Genomic DNA, 18,893 nt, shown 5'->3' with positions numbered 1-18,893 from the left:
CCTTTGTACAAGTGCCTAGTGCTCATGAATATTCAATTTGTTCTCTCTGGAAAGCACCAGCCTCATCTGAGTGACTGGGAAACAGACCGCTCATTTGACTGCTCTGCTGGACATCGTTTCTTAGGTTACTTTACACACATTTAGCATTTTGTCCATTCCATGGTACCTAAACCAGAATTATCCCTTTATCTACACAGTGAAGAAACTCAAACTGTAAAACAAAATGGGTCAGAAAACGTGATGGTGATTACATCGCTACGAGAAATGCACGGTAAGTGTTCTGTTTTGTTGTTGTTTTCTTTGTGGTTTCTTGGAAAGAATCAAAGGATCAAAGGGTAAAGAAAAACAATGCTCATTTGTGGTAATGAGTTACCCGGCAAGACCAGCACAACAGAAAGGTAACGCTCCTGTCCTCAACATTTACAGAGACAATGTTTTGGGGAAACAAAAAGCGTACTATTATGTGCAATGCTAGTATCTGTACAATTACATAGAAATATCTCATAATTCTCTGTTATTAGATTTTTCTCCCTCTTTTTAACAATTGTTATTATTACAGCAAGAAAGAAACAAGGAAAAAGAAAGGATATGCTCTAAAACATAAGTGGTAAACAGGTTCTTCATGAGAATCGTTCAAAGTCAGTTTTGTTTTGACTTGCAGGAACACTCGGCGAAAAAAAATAGTGCTGCAATTCACCAGAGAGGAAGAAAATCTTTCAAAAAGCCAGAATGGATACAGAAGTATAATAAAATAGTTTTTTAAATCCCCATTTGTCCTGGTTTACTCGGCACATCAACTAGTTGCCAAACATTTTGGGCCCTTTGTAGTTTCCTTCGGACTGTCAAAATAAACTTCAGTCCCCAGAATCCCACTTGAGCACTAGTCTCTTCTCACACTAAGACGAAAAAAGCATCAATCCACACCGGGTTTCAAGACGGCCACGAGAGAGAAAACACACATCCGTATAGATTCTGTGCGTCCGACCGAGTCTAGTGAATGCTAGCCGCTAAACGAAGCATCGCTGTGTTTGCTCGGCCGTCAGCACTAGCGACGGGAGGGCAGTTCTCTGCTTCAGTCTCAGTGCGGTACACAATAAAAAAGGCTACCACTGCCGACAACTGATCAGCACAAGGGGGGCTGGCGGGTGGGGGGGGGACATTGGAGGACCACAGCGAGAGAGAGGGGGTAACGCGAAGTGTGTTTGTATGTGTGTGTGTGCGTGTGGGTACGTGGGGGGCAGTGGGGGTCTGTAGGGGTCTATAGGCTGGTGACCAGGTGCGAGGGCTCCGTGGGAGCCTCATCCGGGGACAGATCCTCCTTGTTGGGGGGCACGATGAAGCCGTCGCTGCTGCCGCGCCCCAGCTGGTAGTAGGAGTGCAGCCGCTGGAGGTGGTTGCGGGAGCCGAGGTTGGGCATGCTCTTGTAGTAGACGTCGTCAGAGCTGGCTTCGGGGCTCTTCCCCGCTGCTGGGTGGGCCTCCCCCCCGTGGGGCTTGGCGGCGGAGGCGGCGGCGGCGTCGGGCAGGCCTGCCAGCATGGGCATGCTGGTGTAGAGGGAGTCCCTGTGGTGGTGGGGGTGGTGGAGCTGGCCGGGCGAGGACGCCTCATCCTGGGTGTGCTCGTTGGTGAGCAGGGGGAAGAAGCTCTCGCTGTTTTCCTGCGGGATCCTCCGCCGGGCAGACGAGGAGGCGGCGGCGGCAACGGACGAGGAGAAGGGGTGGGGGAGGGGCAGGGGGGGCGTTGCCGGCTGGTGCAGGGAGCCGTGGAGGTTGTCCACCGCCTGGTGGGGGAGGGGCAGCGGCCGCTGGGGCAGCAGCGGGGCGTTGGACTCCTCGCGGATCAGCTCCAGGCCCAGGCCTTCGTCCAGGTGGGCGGAGGGGAAGGACGAGTGCTGGTCCAGGCCCAGCGGGACGTTCATCCCCAGGCCCATGCCCAAGCCCATCCCCAGGCCCATCCCCATGCCGTAGCCGCCGCCGTCCTTGCCGCCGTTGCTCACGTTGTTGACCAGCTTGTTCATGAGGTTGCGGTTCTGCTCCGCCGAGTTGTTCAGGTAGGAGGGGATGTAGTTGGACGTCAGCTCCTTCAGGATCTTCTTCTCCAGCGTGGTCTCCTTGTGGTTGTAGCCGCGGTCGATGATCTGAACGCAGTCGCTCATGTACTCGGCGCTGGCGATGCTGTAGCTGTTGCCGTGGTTACCATTCAGTGGTAGAGTATCCATGACACTTGTATCCCTGGCATTGTTCAGGATTCCCTCTGGAACGACAGAGAGGGGGGGGGGGGGGGGGGGGGGGTTGAGTGGGATGGGATTGGCGAAAGTTAATTACTTGGGGGCTTAAATGTCAGCCACTGGTCGTGTTAAAACAGACATGGACACATATCAGATCCACCAAAAATAACCATTTTACTTCAGTGCATAATTTGCCAAACCTTTACCATTTAGTATTGTGACTTGTAGTTCTTAATCTAGCAGTGTACATTCGCAAACAATTACTGTACAGTAGCTTTAAAACATATTGGTTGGTGAGTCTGAGAATAGTTTCAAATATCATTGTTATAGATACTTACCTTGACCACTCACTCAGATTCAAAATATCTATATTGCTTCATTGTTTAGAGGTAAGAAGTATAAGGTATTTAGGGACATATATGCAAAGATGAGAACACGAATACATGTGACAATTAACAAGATGTTAAAGCATAACACACACACACACACACCAGACAAAGACACAGCATAAAGCCATGCATTTAGCTGTGAGAGTGAAACATTTAGATTGCAGCCATATTGGTCCTTGTTAAACAAAATATGATGATCAGATATACAGTAAGAGAGACCACCAACAAAAGAAATATGAGATGCAAAAAATATAAAAAAGGCCAGAAATGTACGATTGAAGTTTTTTTGGCGGAAAGATAATGTTAAGTGTTACATATTGCATATGGAAGGACTTTCTGTTCTCTCATGCAGAAAAAAGGGTGGATTCCCAACTGTAAATTATATTCATGCTGTAATATAGAGGTACTGCACATGAATGCAAATTTGGGGAGGATATGTCAGCGTTTTACAAGGTTATCGAGCTTGTTAAAAGTGAATATTTTTATAAGGGGAAGGCTCTTCCCTTTACTATCAAAAAGCAAAAACGACATTGGCTAGACAGATAAGATAAGATATCGAACATGCCTAAATAAAGTCACATCTGACCACAGCTAATCAATTTGCATTAATATGCCAGGGAGAGATGCATGGTGCCAAGTCACAAATCTGAGATGATCTTATGAGAGGAGATGACCTTATGAGAGGAGATGACCTTATGAGAGGAGATGACCTCATGAGAGGAGATGACCTCATGAGAGGAGATGACCTCATGAGAGGAGATGACCTTATGAGAGGAGATGACCTTATGAGAGGAGATGACCTCATGAGAGGAGATGACCTTATGAGAGGAAATGACCTCATGAGAGGAGATTACCTCATGACTGGAGATGACCTCATGACAGGAGATGACCTTATGAGAGGAGATGACCTCATGACAGGAGATGACCTTATGAGAGGAGATGACCTCATGAGAGGAGATGACCTCATGAGAGGAGATGACCTCATGAGAGGAGATGACCTTATGAGAGGAGATGACCTCATGAGAGGAGATGACCTCATGAGAGGAGATGACCTTATGAGAGGAGATGACCTCATGAGAGGAGATGACTTTATGAGAGGAGATGACTTTATGAGAGGAGATGACCTCATGACAGGAGATGACCTCATGAGAGTAGGTGACCTTATGAGGAGATGACCTTATGAGAGGAGATGACCTTATGAGAGGAGATGACCTTGTGAGAGGAGATGACCTCATGAGAGGAGATGACCTTATGAGCACATTCGCCTCTTGAGGCAAATCGGTACTTGCAGTTTAATACCTCAAATGATGTCAGCCCAATAAGATGCTCACGTTATGATAAAAATGGACCTTGGACTGATAACATGTTTGATTTAAGGTTAACCAAATGTTTCTCTTTTTGAGGATGTATTCAACACTAGCTTGATGTAATAAAATAAATAAATAAATAAACAAACATCTCCTGAATGTAAATTGATTTGAACATTTCTATCTGTGAAGGTGATGGAATTATTGTTTTTATTCCAAGTGACATGGCTGGATTTTACATGAACCCCGTTGTCAGCATAGAGTGAAAGTAAGGTAAAGCTGTGGTCAATTACATTTGGTAAGCAATGTTTAGTTTGACTCCCATACTTGTCTCTCTGTAGGGCTCTTTATGGGGCAGCATGAGGAAAGAAAGAGAACAGAAAGCACAAGTAAGCATAACAGTGACAGGTAGAGAAGAATGTGCACAGTATGCTGATGAGGTGACAACCAATGTGTTCCTACTGGCACTGCAACCAGTTATGTCCTCATGCACACGTTGTTGCACTCGTCAAAATATGACCACAGTATACTCACTTGCAAATCTATGAATAAAACACACTGGTATCTGCCTGGCCGTGTTTCCTGTTCAAATTCTGCCACATTGCCAAAACAACGTTTATCTCCAAATATGGTCCGGATACCTGAACCACATTCATTTTGAACAATGCTTGTAAAATACTGGCATATGGAAATATCTATCATGTATCACATCACACGGTAAGAATCCAGTAAGAATCCACCGAGATCTGCTCATCACATGGTTACTGGCCCTGCCTGAGGGCCTCATATTTTCACTACGGAGTCAAGAAGGGCCTGGTCATGCATTGATCGGGCCTGGAGGACGTGGATTATTTGGTTTTACAATAGCTATGTTGAAGGACATGATGTGATACAGCTGAAGCTGTATTCAAGTCACTGACAATATGTAGTTGTCTCAAGTGCAGTGCAAATACAAGGAGTATATCAATACTTCCTTCATCACGGATATGGGTGACTGATTTGTATAACTTGAATTATACTGCCAGCAACAATGCAAATTAAAAAGAGAACAAACAACAGAAGACAAGACACAGCACACACATTTCTATATAACAGTTTAGCAGAGCATCAACAAGTGGCTGGTGGTGTATCTGGCTCTTGATTATTAGATATCATGAGGTTGGCCGCTATTTTCCCATTCAATATTTTTGAAATGTCCATTGCACAAATTCCTCACATTGAATTATGCATGCCGGGCAAGCAAACAATGAATGAGTTTGGAGCAGGAACAAAATGATTTGCGACAGAATTGCATGCCCCAATCGGAAGCCACCATACACCCCCAAGCAACAAATCCACAGAGGACAATGCTGTGGGCTTTTTTGGGATAAAGCCTTTGCTTTTGGCAAACACAGGGAGCAGTGTTGTTCAATTCTTGGAACACCGGCAAGAAATAGCTATGTTCTGTTCTGACCCAGTGTGGGGACTAATCTGATCGAATTCCTTGATAAAACGTTGATAAAATCTTTGATTTGTAAAAGGCAGTGGGGGCCGACGGACCCCCCTGGCAGACCCCGTGAACAGAAGTTGAAAAACACTGCTCTGGCCCCAATCAATAAGAAAAGAAAAGAGGCTAGCACACCTTGCGTGTTGTACATGCCCACAGTTGGGTTGTTATAGATGGCCGACTCCCCAAGCAATGTGTTATAGGGATTGTTAGTGCCATGAGGACGCAGGAGAGCATTAGTTATAAGATGGTTAGCCATAGCCCCTGGAGCAGCCAGAGATAGAGAGAGATACAGAGATGGGGGGGGGGGGAGAGAGGCAGGGGGAGAGGGAAAGAATGAGAGAAAGAAAGAGAAGTATGGAGAGAGGGAGAAGGAGAGAGAAGGAGGACATAAGAAGAGAGAAAGAGAGAACATACATATATAAGTCAGGGCAGGCAGATGCAGCAGAGCAGTGACAGCCATAAACATTCACATGGTCACACGGTTATCAGTGGCAGGAGTTCAGCTACAGAACATAGCGAAGCGTTAGACTGGTACGACTATGGCTGACTGACAACGGCAGTGGAGTTCTTTTCTAATGGAGTAACCAGCCACCAGTGTTAGCACTTGCGGTCTGCACACTCAGACACGATATGGATGCTGACGGACAGCGCACAACATTGCTAGCTTTGACATCGATCATAACAAGACATAACACCCTTCTGAAATAGACAGAAAACATAACCAAGTAACCACTCAAGACGGTGTGGCCTTTGAGGTGCAAAATAAATTATAGCTTGCTCAATAAAAAAACATTTTAGATTTGTCATTGGGTAATGCATGTTATTTTCTTGGCATTCTCCTTTCATCAAGGCAACCAACTGGCAAGAAAGGACCCTCAAAAGACCCTCTCAGCTGGGGAAGCTATTACATGGTCATTTTACTTAAAGGAGACAGTTTGTGTGCCTAATTCTATATGTAATGAAGGATTTTAGGCTGTTTATTTGTTGTTTGTACAAGATACCAGGTAACGTGTGCAATTACTGTACATGCTCAAGAAATGTCGGCCGCATGTGGGAATGGAACCCCGGTCTCCAGGGGACAGCCAGTGACCCCAGCACGACCATGCTGACACAGTCGTCACAGTCTGATTGTGGCTCCGGGGTCTTAAGGGACCTGGCTAGGACCAGTCCTATGTTCCTGTTCCACATCACTTCCAAAATACCCTTTAGAGTGAAAACTGCAGTGTCTGAGAACAGCTAATGAAAATATGAATATGCTGGATTCATTTCCAGTGTTTACATATCACACACTTGATTCGGAACAAATTCCCAACATGGCGTGTGTGCTACGTTACATGCCTACATCTTTGATGTGAGTGCGCGGCAGGTACACATTCAGAGCGGCTCGATATCTTTGGAAAAGATCTTTGATCCGGGGTGGAAATATAAGCCAATTAGTTCCACCGCCACAGAGCACTGTTCTTTTACAGGGCTCTGAACCTGTCAGATGGTGAGAGGGGGGAACGAGAACCAATGCACTTCTGTAATGACCTTCGACTCGTCACCTTTGACAAAGGGCCCGGGAAACTACAGTATCTAGTAGGGGTGTAACAATATATCGTGCCACAATATATCGCGATACAGAAACGTCACAATACGTATCATCAAGGTGAAAACAATATCGTGATATGTTTATTGTATATCAGTGAACGCTGGCTACACAACGCTGGTAACAAACACATATTTTGTCTAGGCCCATGATATTACAACAGTTAAGCTCTAAATTCACAAAGTGTATTAGAGTAGAGATGTGGAGAAATGCACTTTTGGTGTGAACAGCAGCGCTACTGCAATGCTTCACACCTGCCCTTAGTGTATCGTATCGTATTGTTATCGTCAACCCAATATCGTGTATCGTATCGTGAGATTAGTGTATCGTTACACCCCTAGTATCTAGACTCCGTCACAACAACTGACTGAATAGAATATGAAGGAATAAACAATTAATTAGACAATATCGTGAATTAAGTGCAACTCTGACAAGAATACCGTGCACGACAAAATGGCAGGGTTCACTGAAATATGTTCATTTAATTGATGTCCACTGTTTAAATACAATTGTGCAGGAAGGCTGTCCTTGTTCTATTACATGCACTTATGAACATGCTTTTGCTTGTGAGGAAAAATACCTGCGTAATAAATGCCTACAGCATGTACATTGCCATTGTTTACAAACGCAATTTCAACACTCACAGTTTCAGTAGTAAAGTACCAATGATTCCAATTCAATTCATAATCTTGACGGTGAACGACAGGGTCATGGTTTACTGAGCAAAGCCCCTCTTTTACATTCCACCTTCATATGTGTTTGATGTGGGTGTTAATATGAACGCACATATTCGTTAGGGTATTGTTTTTGTTTGATACAATCAGATAACTCTTTCTTGTTGCTGCTGCGTTTGGTCTCCCAATTACCCAGCCTTCAAAAAGACAAGCCTCTTTTGAAATGATAAACAAGTCTGCCGCAAGCCCAGCTCCTAGCTCCCCGCTCCTTGAGTCTGTTTGAAAAATTAGATAATTTTAAAACCGTACTGATTGGGTAGCAATAATAGCGAGCGCTAAAATAAATGCAACACGGCGCTATCATGATGATTGCATGGCTCATTGTCAAGAGGGTTTAAGTATGGAACAGACTGGGTACACTGTCGTACGCACGGCACTACCGTATCTGGAGAACTGAAAAGGACAAATCAGGAAGAGATATCTCCGCCTTTCCCCATACCAGCAGGAAGCAGTCAGCCGGTAAGTATGACTATTTCAACGACGCTTCCTGTGAGATGACTAGAGAGGAAACACGCCCCCAGACGTCGCGCTCTTTCCGATGCTTTCATATTCCAGATGCGCTGCGCTAACTGTTCTGTAAGCGCTAGCGTGATCCTTCGCTCCGCCGGACCCGGAGTGATAGATCTACGGCTTCCTCTTCTTCCAACGCCTATCCACCCCCACCCCCCCCCGCTGCGTGTCTGTGGACGGCACTCAGTTGAGTGTCTAATTATTAAGATCCTGACACATCCTCTCGCCGTGGAACATCAATCCGTCATCATAACGGCGCATTAGTGTCGATGCGAGCGGGAGCCCGGAGCACATTTAGAGCGCTGGGCGGCGCTGGACCCGGCGCGGCCCTCCATCAGGACGCCGCCGTGATGGGGGGAGAGGAGGAGCGGCTGAGAGGGAATGGCGCCCGCCGGGTGGGGTGGGGGGTGGGGGGGGTTCTACCGCTGCCGCAGATATGACCTGGGAGGCTGTGATGTCTTTCATGAACATTCAGAGAGCCAGAACCAGACGCGTTTAGTTCAGCTCTTCAACATATGCACTGTGGTATGTTGAAGAATCTGGCATCCATGTGTAGGAGTATGGCTGATATTGATGTTAAGAAATGAAACATTTGCCGGTGGTCAAAGCTACACGATATGAACTATGGATCCGAAGTCTGCGCTGTCAAGTGGATGAACATTGTACTGGTAAATATCTTGATTAGAGATGTGGGTACAATTGTTATTATTTGTAGTGGTTACATTTCACAACATAGATCAAATGACTCTTATTGAGCTGACAGCTCTGATGCATGTGTGACCGCCGAACACACAAATGCACGAATGCAGGATGGGAGACAACCGAATCACTCTGAAGACAGCAGGTGCGTGGAAGACATGCCGCTTATAGCTTTTGGAAAACCAAAAAAAAGCTTGAAAAGAAATGCTTTCAACATGTTTATGCAAGTGCTCATGTTAAGCAACTTCTGCCGAGTGATGTGATTGTCTAACGGTATAACCCTCTGAACTACATTAAAACAGGGTTCCAGAGAGGAAATGCGGTTTCAAAGCAGCGGCGGTATAGCTCAGTTGGTAGAGTGGGTTGTTCAGTGATCGTAGGGTCGGTGGTTCAAATCCTGACTACCTGTCGAAGTGTCCTTGGGCAAGACACTGAACCCCAAATTGCTCCCAATGAGCAGGCAAGCGCCTTGCATGGCAGCTGCCGCCATTGGTGTGTGAATGGCGCTCCGGGCCAGTGTAACAACTGGATGGGGAGCGCAGTACCTAAGCATCCTTTTATTCCTGGCGTTCCAGAGCGGTGAGCAGCATCCAGGCTGGAAGCTAGCGGGGGGCCGCAGGTCGGTGATGTTGTTTGGAGCATGCTAATGCTAATTGGCTTGATTACCTCTGTTCAACGATGCTGAGCTGTTGATGTCGCCGGTCATGAAGGAAGACTCCGACTGCTTCCTCACCGTGTCGTTCCACATGCGGCGGATACGGCTCTGGAGACGAGACACAACAACGCCATGTTAGGAAAGGATACGGCGCCACAAATTCTCTCCAGCTCATTCATGTCACTCTTGGGGTAGGGGGTTCGCCACTAACACCCCAGAACAGTGTTATCTTAAATGGAGTCATTTTCACCGTCGCACAATTTAGCCCAACTCTCATCACGCCCAATCCAACCACCCATATCACCCCATCAATCTGTGTCCAAAAGTTCAATGCGAGGCTTGCAAGGACTCGAATATAGAACTGAGATGGCCGCCCACCTTCTCCTTTCAACCGCTAAGGTGAAAGAGAGGGATATGAGAAAACTCATTTCAGAAAATTGAGACAATATCTATTTTCCACACTCTGTCCCTGAGGGAGAGAAAAAAAACAGAACAACCCATGACCTGCGCTTTACGATGTACTTTGCTAATTACACGTTTGTTAAAAAGCCACCGAGTCGGTGATAAATTACCCTTACGGCCATTTCCATTTACACACAGCTCACAACTAGGGGAAACTAACCATGAGGCAAAAGCCGTCATGTCGGCATAAACACAGATAAAGCGTTTGATACAGGTGTTTAATTCGTCTCTTGAGTGACGGGTGACGGGTGACGTCGGTGATTCGTACATGTGGTTTTGGTAGGGGACCCGTTCGGTGCGAGGATGGCTCAAGGCTGTGCTGCAGATGGAGCATGTACATGCGGGGGCGGCGTCTCACACTAGAGGTTGATATGAAAACATGCCACCACACGCGTATAGTGATGTACTGAACTGGACTGTGGTCACTACAGTGGGGAAGCATTGAAAGGAACGCTTCCTGAAAAGGCTTGCGAGAAAATGACATAGTGGAGCGGAGACTACAGAAGCGATACGCACTCCAGACCAAAGCAGCCCGGTGGCTTTGCACTCTTCTCTGAGGTACAGAGGTACGGAGGATGTCAAGACCCAAACAACGGGAGGCAATAACAACAACAGGCTAGTGTATATTGCTCAGGAGAGAAAGTCATTCAATACACACGAGACAAACCGTGTCTCCAAAAGGTTTGAATCAAGAAAATGAAAATGAGACACTTCTTATGAATGTTTGCTCTAGCCAAAGAAATGTATCTGATTTATTATTTGGGAAAAAAGCTACCACTGTTTATTTGTATGTGAACTACTGTGTGTAATTCTTGGTACAGTATGCGCATGTTGTCTAATATACAGTAATTGAACAATGTAGGCCTACAGCCCCCACACTGTGATACATCTTTTTTTAAATAACTGGTATGGTTCTATGGATGTCATTTCAGATGTATTTTTTATTTTTGCTCGGTCTGTGTAACTATTTCTATAAGTATGGTCCAGAGACATCTAGCCAATTATTATCTATCTATCTATCTATCTATCTATCTATCTATCTATCTATCTATCTATCTATCTATCTATCTATCTATCTATCTAATGAGACATGTCTGTGATGAGTTGATCTGGTTGTGATGACCTGATTGACCTTATGTGACGAGTCTACCATGTATACGGAAGGAATGACAAAGCTGTTTTTAAACTGACCTGCCGAGGACTCGTCATGGATCGAAGCCTTGTCTGATTTTGATAAATAAAGAAGTCTAAACTCAAGCTTGGTGTGAGGGTTCTGTCCTAGAGTGAGAGAATGATCCGGACAGAGCCGGTAGGACAGGTGTGTGTCCAGTGAGGACTCGGTACCTGTGAGCCGGTGGAGTAGCGGCCGGGAGCGCGCGAAGCGCTGCTCTTCCCGGAGCCCATCGAGCTCTCCACACTCTTACCGCTGCAGCAGTGCGTCCTCAGGCACTTCCCATACTCCTTACGCACCTGTGGAACACACACACACACATGCGCACACACACACACACATGCGCGCACACACACACACCGTACACAAGTGAACACACACACGTGCGTTCACGCACAAGAACAAATACACACGTGCTCACACACAAACACACACGCGCACACACCGTACACAAGTGAACACACACACATGCGTACACGCACAAGAACAAATACACACATGCTCACACACAAACACACACACACACATGCGCGCGCACACACACACACACACACACACACACACACACACACACACACACACAATGAACAGATGGTATACTCATTGAAAGGCATGTTAAGAAACAATTCATTTTTCCCCACTAAAAACACATACGATACGTAGCTGAGGTAAACGTAAATAAATACTTGCCTTCTTCTGAAGGACGCAGTGGAAGATGAAGATGAACATGCCCTGCAGCGAGTTGAAGATGGTGAACAGGTAGGCCATGACCACCGTGCTCTCGTTGACGTACATCAGCCCAAAGGCCCAGGTCAGACCCAGCAGACACAGCAGGGCGATGGCCCCGATGACCCACGACCTGCAACACGGGATGACAGCAGCCGGGCCAACGTTACATCTTACCCCAGGCAAGGGACGGCCGGTGGCTTCCAGCACCACTCCTCCATTTCCACAACGCAGGTCAACTAATTTTCTATGTCTCAAAACGCGGAGAGGGCAACGAGCTTCGATGTATCGTCTGACCGAGCGTTGACATTTCCCAGTTCGTTTAGATGCCTAAGGCGTACAGTGGCAGTATGGGGACAAACATGTCTGCCTCGCACAATCACAGGTACCTTTTTAGAACTCTCTAGAATTCAACGCCTTTTAGGACATCCTGATCAATCTGAGGTGGAATCCGGGTGAAAATGGAGGGTCGGCCTCTCGGTACAAGGAGAGCACCAATCAGGATGGGGGGGGGGGGTAACAAAGTGGGACATTGATAGAGGGAGACCGTTCACTTATGAGGTGAAATAAGAATTCCAGTGAATTTGATTCGTCGTGTTCACTTTTGCTTTTGGCTTCGCTTTGAGGAACACTGGCCATTTCTCTCCAGCGCTCACACGCTTACCACGATGCATCCGTCACGTCTTACGAAAGTAATCGCCCGTGGAATGGAATTGCAGCGCAGTCCTGAAGAACACCACAATGGGAGAGTGATTCTACGCCATGCCGTATGCACGCTCATGCAGTGTCAGCTTTATTATTTTTGGAAGTGAAGGTAACTCACTAATGCTAGATTACGGTTTTAATGGCTAGGTGTTCTGTTAAGTTAGTCAGTGTGGTTTGGCTCAACGGCAGTCTTCTAAGGCACATTGGAGGGGTTATGCTTATGAACACTTGTGAAGGAAGCATGATGCATACAGTGGCAGAGGGTTGAATCAAAAGCCTTGAGAGAAAATCTGTTTAAAATCTAAGAAGGGAGTGGGTTGCTTGAAGTGGGTTGCCTGAATAACTTTAATAGCCATTGACATTTCCCTTTGAATATGCAAGGCCATGACACTCCAAATCACTGAATACTTCAAATGGTATAAAAAATGTATTGTATAGCAAAGAGCACATATTTTTATATTTTCATGAATGTGGTGAGCCTCATTCTCACTAGCATACAGAACATGGGAGGTTAAGCCGAGTGTGTGGCTCAGGAACTCCTCTCTGCTACACACATCATGTGGATTGAGCGAGGCATGGGGATGGGCGGGGCTCTAGTTTGGTCATGGGGGGGATGAATGGAGGGGGTCATGAAGGTAAGCGACCTGCCATTTGATCTTACTTGATCTGGGGTTGGTAATCCTGAGAGCTGTCAAACGCAATAAAGAAAAAGAAAGAAATTTAACAACAAAACCAACAAATGATACAATGAACAAAAAAGTTGTAATTAATGTTTTGAAAACACAACTGTACATACTTTATAGTAATGGAGGATGGAGCAATACCACAAATTATAATTATGCAAAAATGACAAAAATATTTCTCAGAAACTGTACACATCCAGAATCCTCCTGGTTCAGAGTTGGTGTTAACAGGTGCTAAACGCAATCATTTCCCCTCTCATTAAGCCCCCACTCCGCAATAAACACTGGTGAACAGAGCCAATGCCTGTTAGAAATGGGCCAGGTGCGAGGCGCAATAAATGATTTATGAATTTACTGGGGCACCCATTAAACATAATTTCCCCAGGTCTGTCTTAATGACCCGCTGGGAGACAATGCCCCCAGAATGACCAGGAAGCGAGCAAAAACACTGACCTCCAACTTGAAATATGTTTTTGCCAAGCGGTAGCAGGAGAAGCCCGAGGACATAACATCGCTTCAGAGAGGACAGGATATGAAGAGTTCTATCTCAGACCGACCCTTGTAGATATCAGATAAGCCCTAAATCGTCGGTCGCTTTCATGATACACAAGGTGGAAGATTGCCCATGACCTCCCTCACATACAGTTTGACATTTACTATATTACACAATAATGCTGTTGCACTGCTATATTGCTTTGTTCCTGTTAGTGTAGATAGTTGGTTCCCAACACTATTCTGTTGTAATTGTGCAAAAGGGTGGAGTGAAGATAGTGGAGGGGGATCTATTAACACCATCTCTGAGGCAACAACATCACACTGTTTAACTAAAAACATAAATGTAATAAAATCAGACAACGTTTGGTGATAACAATGTAGCTTACTTTTGTAGCTCAAAATGTCCTCTAAACAATTCTGTTTTTCAAATCTAATGGGATGATGTCGGTTGCTAATTTTGATGATAGCGCTGCAGTTTGTAATCCCCTGAGAGCGGCTGTATTAACAACCCTGAATGTACAGTAACGGTTACAGTCATAGACATTAATGAACGGAATGCTCACACAATCATCATCAAGCAACATTTTCAAGTGAATTAATAGTGATGATTTGAGGTTGTTTTTATACAAATAAATATGCACATAAAAAGCTGAAAATATGAATGTAGACTCCATTGTAAATGTAGGAGAGTCTGTGACTTTTCGGTTGCAGTTTAAAATGTTGGTACTACAAGGCAGATATGAGTCTTGCCGTAGAGGCGTTAATAGATACCTCTCAAGCGAGGGGCGTTAATATATATCCCTACGCTTAATAATTCTTAACTTAAACTCAATCCCATTCATTACAATACTGGTTTGAAATTCAATAAAAAAAAAAAAAAGTTGAGATCTTCTAAAATGTACTGGGTAGCAATTAAGTGCACCCCCTATCAAAGACCTCATCTCCAAAGTAAAGTGGCCCCTGCAGAGTAAATGGATTCCATGCAGCTCTGGAGCTCCCAGCATGCACCACTGGCAAAAAGAACACTTGTATGCTTTCACCGGAAACATACTTGAAGTGCTTTCTGATAGCTGGGTGGAGAAATACTAAAATGTAAGTGTTTGAGAAAAACCAATTTGTTTTGAAAGGATTCAATTCACAGAAGTGACATGCATTCAAATGACTAGTCACTGAAATACCGGGGTTTATTGCAATTGGTCATTTAAGGCGCCTTTCAAGTCTGTAAAGACATCTCATTGGCTGTGTGTATGGAAGAGAGAAGTGTTCAACTCAGCAGGATGCTAATTGTTTAATAAAAAGTATGCATGAACGAAAGACATTTTTGTATGACACCATATTCACTTGCAACTCAAGTGCATCTGAACAGAAGTTCATACTGTAGACTTGAAAATACTGCTTATATAAAGCTAAAGTTAAAGTTTAAGCACTTTAAACTTTGGGTGCTATAGAGAGTCTTGTGTAAAATAGAAGATCTCTTTCACGGTTAAACTCTTTAAGGACGGTGCAGTTGGAACAGACCAGAAAAAAAAGGTTGATCAGGAACCTTTACTCAGAGGATTCTCAGTACTGTTAGAAACAGTTCTATATACAGTAGGACCCTGACACTAGTACTGTTAGAAACAGTTCTATATACAGTAGGACCCTGACACTAGTACTGTTAGAAACAGTTCTATATACAGTAGGACCCTGACACTGGTACTGTTAGAAACAGTTCTATATACAGTACAGTAGGACTCTGACACTAGTACTGTTAGAAACAGTTCTACATACAGTAGGACCCTGGCACTAGTGAGTTAATTTGGCTTTGGGCACAACCGTGTCGACCAAGAAATAGCTGTGATTTCCATTGTTGGTTCTCTTACTCTAATACAATATACTTACTGTATTGTAAGTCACTTTGGATAAAATTGTCTGATATACAATTAAAATGTACACCATAATTTTGATTGTTGCAAAACAGCAGCCAATAGACAACATAACATTGCTGCTCGCAATGTTGTTGTTTTTTCTGTTCTGTGTCGTTTTAAATTTGTCTCGTGTTGTATTGCCATTTTAATTTATTACTGTAAAGCACTCTGTGCATCCGTGCTGTGAAGAGCGCTATAGAAATAAAGCTTACTTACTTACTATAATGTCTTTAACACAGAGGAAGTTCACACCACAATACTCAATATATTATGTTAAAGTAAAGGTATGTTCGGTAAAAATTATGTGAAGGATCAAATGATTTAAAGGTAAGGGTCAGGGTCAAGGTCAATGCCACGTTCATATCAGCACAGTACCCAGCCTACAGGAGGCTGAATGAACAAACAAACACAATCTATTCTATCAGAATATGTTGTACAGTATCTTACCAGTGCCACTCCACAATAATACATCCATCATAATAACGGTAGCTTAAATGCGGGGAAAAAAATATGAAAGATGAAAAAGTATTTTAAACACAAAAATAACAGAAGGGAACAAAAATAATCCAATTACAGAACCGAGACAGAATGGCAAATCAGTGAAGATTAAAAGAGCCACATTCATAATGAAACAAAGCCGTACAATGAAATCTGAACATAACGAGCGAAATCAAATGATAAAGAGGAGCAAAACATGAGACGAGATGAGAGAAGTCCTCCATAATTAGGACCGGCGTTTCACTCTACTTCAATCTCTATCTATCTGATGCATTACAACCAAGACTGTTATTACGCTATCACTTTCAAAACACATTCTTTTCTTAGATCTCCTTGCTGGATGGAACGAAGAGTCTGTTGGTGTGTTTACGTATGATGGTTGTGTGTAAAATCCAATCTCCAGATGATGATGCGACTGCACTACACCGACACAAAGAAAATTATTCAACAATACAGGACATTTCTCCCTTTCACTCATTCTCTTCAGATGTAAATGTAACCTTTTGTAGACATTCATCATAAAGATGAAAATAGCAGCGGCATATCTGTTTCCTACCTTATTTATTATCCTTGTTTGTTTTTTACAGTCAGGGCGCAGTGACGTTGACCGTTCCAGAGAATGAACAGATCAATCTAGAGGTACGAATGAAGCTAATCAATCTAGCGGGAGAGAAAGTCCTGGCCGTGCGTGTTGTGATCTGAATGACCTCCCTCTTTAGGTCAGCTCTGTGATTCGCTACCGCGGGGGTGTGTGATAAATCATACAGCAGAGACCAGGGAACAGTCAATACTCATCTGCAGACAAAAAATACTTCTGAAAGAAACCCATCTACTCAATCACAATGTGATTTTAAAGGATCTTGAACTTGTAAGTTAAAGGGAAAGTGCCCTATACTGACAGCACTTGGTGAGGGGATTCTACATGTAGATGTATACTTAATCATAAAGGAAAATGCTCGTTTTTGACAACCTGGACCTTATTTACGACATATTATAAGAAGTTTGACTCACCGAGATCACTTTTGTGTTGTTCGGAGGCCTGTAGAAGAAATTTAAAATCCAGCGCGAGCCAGTATATCCATGTAATGGCGTCGGACGGGGCAACGGGAATGCAGTTTCTCAAAATCCATTTTCGGCCGCTAAACGGTTGTTTTCATCAATCAGATTGGATGAATCGACAGTTGAGATTCCTCAACGCGAGGCATTGTAGTGGTTTTCAAATACGAGGTCTTTAGCCTCTGTAATATGATCTTTACACGCCTCTCCCCCACTTGCTCCAGCACGCATGCGCACAGGCCAGCGCGCAGACTGGCTATTCTCCGGCTCACATTCTCTGCGCTACGATCGGATTGTTGCTGACGAATGACGACGACAATATTCTCGGCACCAACAACGATCGGATTGTTGCTGACGAATGACGACGACAATATTCTCGGCACCAACAACGATCGTAGCGCAGAGAATGTGAGCCGGAGAATAGCCAGTCTGCGCGCTGGCCTGTGCGCATGCGTGCTGGAGCAAGTGGGGAAAGGCGTGTAAAGATCATATTACAGAGGCTAAAGACCTCGTATTTGAAAACCACTACAATGCCTCGCGTTGAGGAATCTCAACTGTCGATTCATCCAATCTGATTGATGAAAACAACCGTTTAGCGGCCGAAAATGGATTTTGAGAAACTGCATTCCCGTTGCCCCGTCCGACGCCATTACATGGATATACTGGCTCGCGCTGGATTTTAAATTTCTTCTACAGGCCTCCGAACAACACAAAAGTGATCTCGGTGAGTCAAACTTCTTATAATATGTCGTAAATAAGGTCCAGGTTGTCAAAAACGAGCATTTTCCTTTAAAACAGTTGTGCGCCTTTTATAACTGTTCCTTCAAAGTTTATTGATTTTCAATCACTCCCGCTATAGGGTTAGATTTGACACTCTATAATTACCACAAAATTACATTAAAGAATTAGCTAGGAGCTAAAAACATTGTTTTCAAATATCTTGCCCTACAGAGTGCAACTGATTTGCCACGTTCCAGATGTGCCTGTATTTGTGGACAAAGCCAGTCAGAGGAGTTCGCTGTGGCACACTCAGATCTGAGACCAGACCTGCCAATAGACTACCCTGTCTTGCGTACGTGGCGTGTGTGTGTATGTGTGTGTGTGTGTGTGTATGTGTGTGTGTGTGTATGTGTGTGTGCAACAGTGATCTTGTGCGAGTGTCTTTGTGTGTCACTTGTTGTTGTGTGTGCAAGTGTAACACTGATTACAGTATATGTATTATGTATTATATATTATACTGTATATATGTACAGTGTGTGTGTGTGCGCGCGCTCACAAGTACAATATGTGTGCAACGAGAGAACATTGCAGCAGAGATCAACTGTACTCGTTGCAGGCCATGGAGGTAGCGACTAGAGTGAGAGAGAGAGAGAGAGAGAGAGTGAGAGAGAGAGAGAGAGAAAGAGAGAAAGAGAGAAAGAGAGAGAGCAGCCAGCATTAGACTCATATAGTAGAACAGCCTAATGTGACCTTAAAACACAGCAGAGGAGGAGAAGTGAGAGAAGCCTCGTCCATCAGGGGAAAGACTGCGCTGAGGTAACAAAAACAACCTGAGCTCTCCCTCAAAGGAAAAAGCCCACAGTTATTTTCTG

The 18,893-nt window shown here is 44.5% G+C and overlaps 1 protein-coding gene across 1 annotated transcript in view; it reads right to left on the bottom strand.

The window, feature by feature from the left end:
* Positions 1-1,258: 1,258 nt before the first annotated feature.
* Positions 1,259-18,893, bottom strand: part of LOC311320476 (adhesion G protein-coupled receptor L3-like) — a gene marked incomplete at its 3' end in the record, with an annotated part of 153,920 nt that continues 136,285 nt past the window's right edge. The window contains exons 17-22 of the mRNA XM_084452234.1: positions 11,922-12,090; positions 11,405-11,530; positions 9,610-9,706; positions 5,545-5,673; positions 4,251-4,268; positions 1,259-2,253 (exon numbers count right to left, since the gene is read on the bottom strand). Of these exons, the coding sequence (XP_084308360.1) occupies positions 1,259-2,253; positions 4,251-4,268; positions 5,545-5,673; positions 9,610-9,706; positions 11,405-11,530; positions 11,922-12,090 (1,534 nt within the window). The remainder of the gene's footprint in view (positions 2,254-4,250; positions 4,269-5,544; positions 5,674-9,609; positions 9,707-11,404; positions 11,531-11,921; positions 12,091-18,893) is intronic.

Source organism: Borostomias antarcticus, assembly GCF_949987555.1.
Source record: "Borostomias antarcticus genome assembly, chromosome: 17".
Lineage (NCBI taxonomy): Eukaryota > Metazoa > Chordata > Actinopteri > Stomiiformes > Stomiidae > Borostomias > Borostomias antarcticus.
The sequence above is the reverse complement of the archived record's forward strand: the minus strand, read 5'-3'. Positions and strand labels throughout refer to the sequence as shown.